Genomic DNA, 3,807 nt, shown 5'->3' with positions numbered 1-3,807 from the left:
GGAATTGAAGTCCAGCCATCTTGAAGCATGCTGGCTGGGGAATTCTGGGAATTGAAGTCCAGCCATCTTGAAGCATGCTGGCTGGGGAATTCTGGGAATTGAAGTCCAGCCATCTTGAAGCATGCTGGCTGGGGAATTCTGGGAATTGAAGTCCAGCCATCTTAAAGCATGCTGGCTGGGGAATTTCTGGAATTGAAGTCCAGCCATTTTAAAACATGCTGGGAATTGAAGTCCAGCCATCTTAAAACATGCCAGCTGGGAGAATTCTGGGTGTTGAAGCAACTTCAAGCTGTCAAGTTTGAAAAACACTGCTGTAGAGGTTAACGCTGATTCGTGCCCTCCTCTTGTTTGAATGGAGGGTTGGGCTTCTCAGTCAGGACTATTTCCTCAGATCCATCTGAGTTTTATCTTCAGATGGGTTCAAGCCATCTGAAGTGCAGATTGAAAGACTCAAAACTTTTAAGGCTGGGAGTGATCACCGAAGACTCCAAAAAAGCAGAATAGTGCAGGATAAGGCAATTCCGTGAGTATCACCCAGCCAGGGGTGGGTTTCTTGCCCTGTTCCAACCGGTTCGGTTGGAACAGGGCCAGCGGCGTCCTCGTGCACGCGTGCAGTGCACGCATGCGTACTAGCGCCTGTGCGATGCTCCAGCTGCTCCTGGAGGATCGCGCAGGCGCTGTATGCGTTCTGCGCATGCGTGGAAGCGCAGAACTCGTCAAACCGGGTAAGAAACGCGGGCGGGCGGGTGGATCCTTCGGCGTTCCCGGAAGTTACTTACTTCCGGGTTCGCCGACCAACCGGTTCGCGGGGACCGCCGCGAACCGCCTGAAACCCACCCCTGTACCCAGCCCACTTTTAAAATTATCATTATTTATTATTGAGGAGGGTCTCTCAGGCCAGGATTATTAAAACATTAAAAAAAATTATCACGGCCCCCTCTCCATATTTTCCTCTTTCCTTGTTATCTCTCCGTATTTTTTCTTTCATTTCGATCTACTGTCCAGACAGCGCAATGTCCATAAGTCCCTTTTTTTTTTGCCTCCGGGTTGAAAGTTCATATCGGACGTCGCTCCGATTGCTGCCATTTCCACTGAAGTCCAGCAGAGCAGGGAGGCAGGGTCTCTATCCAATCTCGCAAATCTTGCAAAACAGCCTTTTGGGGCAATCGCTGGATGATCAGCTGGCTTTCAGAAGCTCTTCTCGGCCCAGCTCATTGTCCCCGTCCACTTCCTTCAGAAAGCACATGTTGACCCCAGCTCCCAAATCAGAAATTGGAATTTGCAACCATTTGGGGAGCAAACGAGTTTCCTGGATGAGCCAGGAAGAAAGTGATCACGTCCCTGTTGCAGAAGCCAAGCGGGCTGTTTAGATCACCTTCCAACGGATTGGCCCTTGCTCAACGACACGACAGAATTGAATGCAACCAGCATGCATCTTAAGGGGATACATTCTCAGGTTCTCGGCATGCATTTGTGAGGAAGAGGCTCGAAAAACAGGGTGGAAACCTGGTTTGTTCATGCAGCCGCCTCCTATGCTGAGGGAAAACCCATTGGAAGGAACCTTCCTGCTTCCCGTCACATTCCCAGGCCCTCTTCCGCTCTACCTCCAACAAGGTAACCGTGAAAGAGGATCGGCTCGCAGTGACCAAGGGACACACCTTGACCCAAAGAGACAAAGAATATCCAGACCTTCTAAGAAAATAGGGTCACGCAGCAAGCTACTGAGGTTTCATGCAAAAATGCTGGGATGCCCCTTTCGTGGACCTCAAACATGCAACACCCATTTCACAGAAATGCTGACTGACCTTGGAGGAATCTGCGGGAGCAGACCAGACCTCCAACCCCTCCCAGTTTGCAGAACAGGAAAGAAGCCGACTGAGATTAGCGGCAGGCCACAGATACAGGAGAGGGGAGACCTTATAAAAAGGGGAGCAAGGAAGTGAGGGGCAGTTCCTTCTCGCCCATCAAGGTGTCGCGTTTGAGACTGCTGCCTTTGTTAACCACTTTGACCTTGAGAGACATTTTCCTCACGTTGCTGAGGCCCAGCCCGTCGAAAAAGAAATCTTCGTTGAAGATGGGGTTGCGGCTATTCTTGATGATCGTGCTCCGTTGCTTCTGCACCTTGCCGGGGTTTAAATAGAGAGCCGCGCAACAGTTGATGCTCCTGATATCACAGTGCTTGTCGTAGAGGTCTTCGGCGGCCACCACGCGCACCCGCAGCCTGGCGTTGGACGGGTTGTAATGGACCACCAAGCGGATGGTGCCTCCTTTGCTAAAACTGAGCACGTGTTCCTTGTGAAATCTGTCTTGGGGGTCTGCGGGGGTGAGAGGCTGTGGTTGCACCCCGCCGGTGGCTCCCCCAGTTGGAGGGGTCGCACAGCGCATGCGGCGCTGGGAGCTGGGACTGGTGTCGGCCGAGCTGTCGTCAGTGGACAAGGAACTGTTGCGAGCCACCGAGTGTTTGAGTTTGATGACCTTGGATTGACTCTCCTGGCTGAAGATCTTGAGGAGGGACACCGACCTCGACAGCAGCGGGGAGCCGAAGGGAGAGGACTCCGCGGAGGAACAGGTGTCGCTCTCTCCTCCACTGAAGTAGCGGTAGGGATTCATGAGGGACATACTGATGTCCGAGGGGTTCAGGTGAGCGCTCTCTCCATTGGTCTTGCTCCCTCCTGAGGTGGACCTCCGTTGAGAACTGGGCGAGGAGGACTGGGATGGGCACAGGCTAGTGTGCTCGCTATGGAAAAGAGATTCCTTACGGCGGGTGTGAGGACTCTCCATCAGCGTTGCGAAGCCGTACGAGGTCTGTGCTTTGGGGACATACGGCAGCGACATGGCCGTCTGGGACTGTGGGTCTGCGTTGGTACTGTAGTCCTCCTCAGACATACACTCATCTGCGCTCTCGATCTGGATGATGTGTCGGCTGGCGGCTTTTAAAAGATTCTTGCTCTCCGAGACGGCCTTCACCGGCAAGCGAGGGCTGCGCGGAGTTTTGCGGGCAGATAAATTCTGCTCGGAGGCCGAAGTGCCCAGGTTGGGTTTGGTGTTCCCTTCCTCTGCCTCAGGAGGCACCGTCGGCAACTTGGGTGGAATGAAAAAAATCCGGGATTTTATCCGGCGTCAGGACATTGCTGTACAAGGGTCCTTTGGACTGCTTGTCTGCCGAGTCGTTGCCGCGAGAACCGCTATTGTCCACTGAGCCCCGGATTTTCTCTAAAAGCCACATTCTGAGTCTTTTTCTTCTACTGGTTCAGGAGGAGACCGACAACTGCAAACGCCTGGAAGATAAAAGACAAAAATCATAATGAGTTTCTTACCCTACCACTGGTACAGAATGGTATTTTAATTTGCAAATTAGCTACTGCTGAGCAGAGAAATACCCCCCCCCCTTTTCTTTTTCATTATAGATTCCAATGGAGGAAAAGAGCATCGGTTTTTGAAATTTCTCTTCCAAGAGGAAGAGAAAATTTCAGGGGTGGGCCATAGCTTTTTAAAACTTACTTCTTCATAAGCATATCAGGCACCAGGGAAATCAGGAGATTCAGGCAGTTCGAATGAGTATAAAGATTTATTGTACACTTAAGCTTTCTACAAAAATCTGACCTACTAAAGGTCAAGGGAAATGCATGGGAATTAGGAAGGCATTTGATGTGGGCTGGACTTAGATTTCTTGGGGGCATGAAGGGACTCATGACTGATGACACATTTGACTCCTCCTTCGGGCTCAGCTTGGTCAGCTCCTACATTGCAATAGCCCTTAGACTTATATGCCGCTTTACAGCTCTCTCTAAGCGGTTTACAGAGTCA

The 3,807-nt window shown here is 51.5% G+C and overlaps 1 protein-coding gene across 1 annotated transcript; it reads right to left on the bottom strand.

Moving 5' to 3' along the window:
- Nucleotides 1-221: 221 nt before the first annotated feature.
- LOC148049851 (C2 calcium-dependent domain-containing protein 4C-like) lies at nt 222-3,523 on the bottom strand. Its single transcript, XM_087703308.1, is given in 2 exon segments — nt 222-3,099; nt 3,101-3,523. Coding segments are annotated over 2 exon segments (1,308 nt in total). The 5' UTR covers nt 3,227-3,523; the 3' UTR covers nt 222-1,917.
- Between the last annotated feature and the right edge of the window lie 284 nt (nt 3,524-3,807).

The sequence above is a fragment of the Thamnophis sirtalis genome, unplaced genomic scaffold (genome assembly GCF_051295495.1).
Source record: "Thamnophis sirtalis isolate CommonGarterSnake01/CBP01778 unplaced genomic scaffold, rThaSir2_p1.2 scaffold_1, whole genome shotgun sequence".
In the NCBI taxonomy this organism is placed as follows: domain Eukaryota; kingdom Metazoa; phylum Chordata; class Lepidosauria; order Squamata; family Natricidae; genus Thamnophis; species Thamnophis sirtalis.
This window is presented reverse-complemented; position numbering and strand designations above follow the sequence as displayed.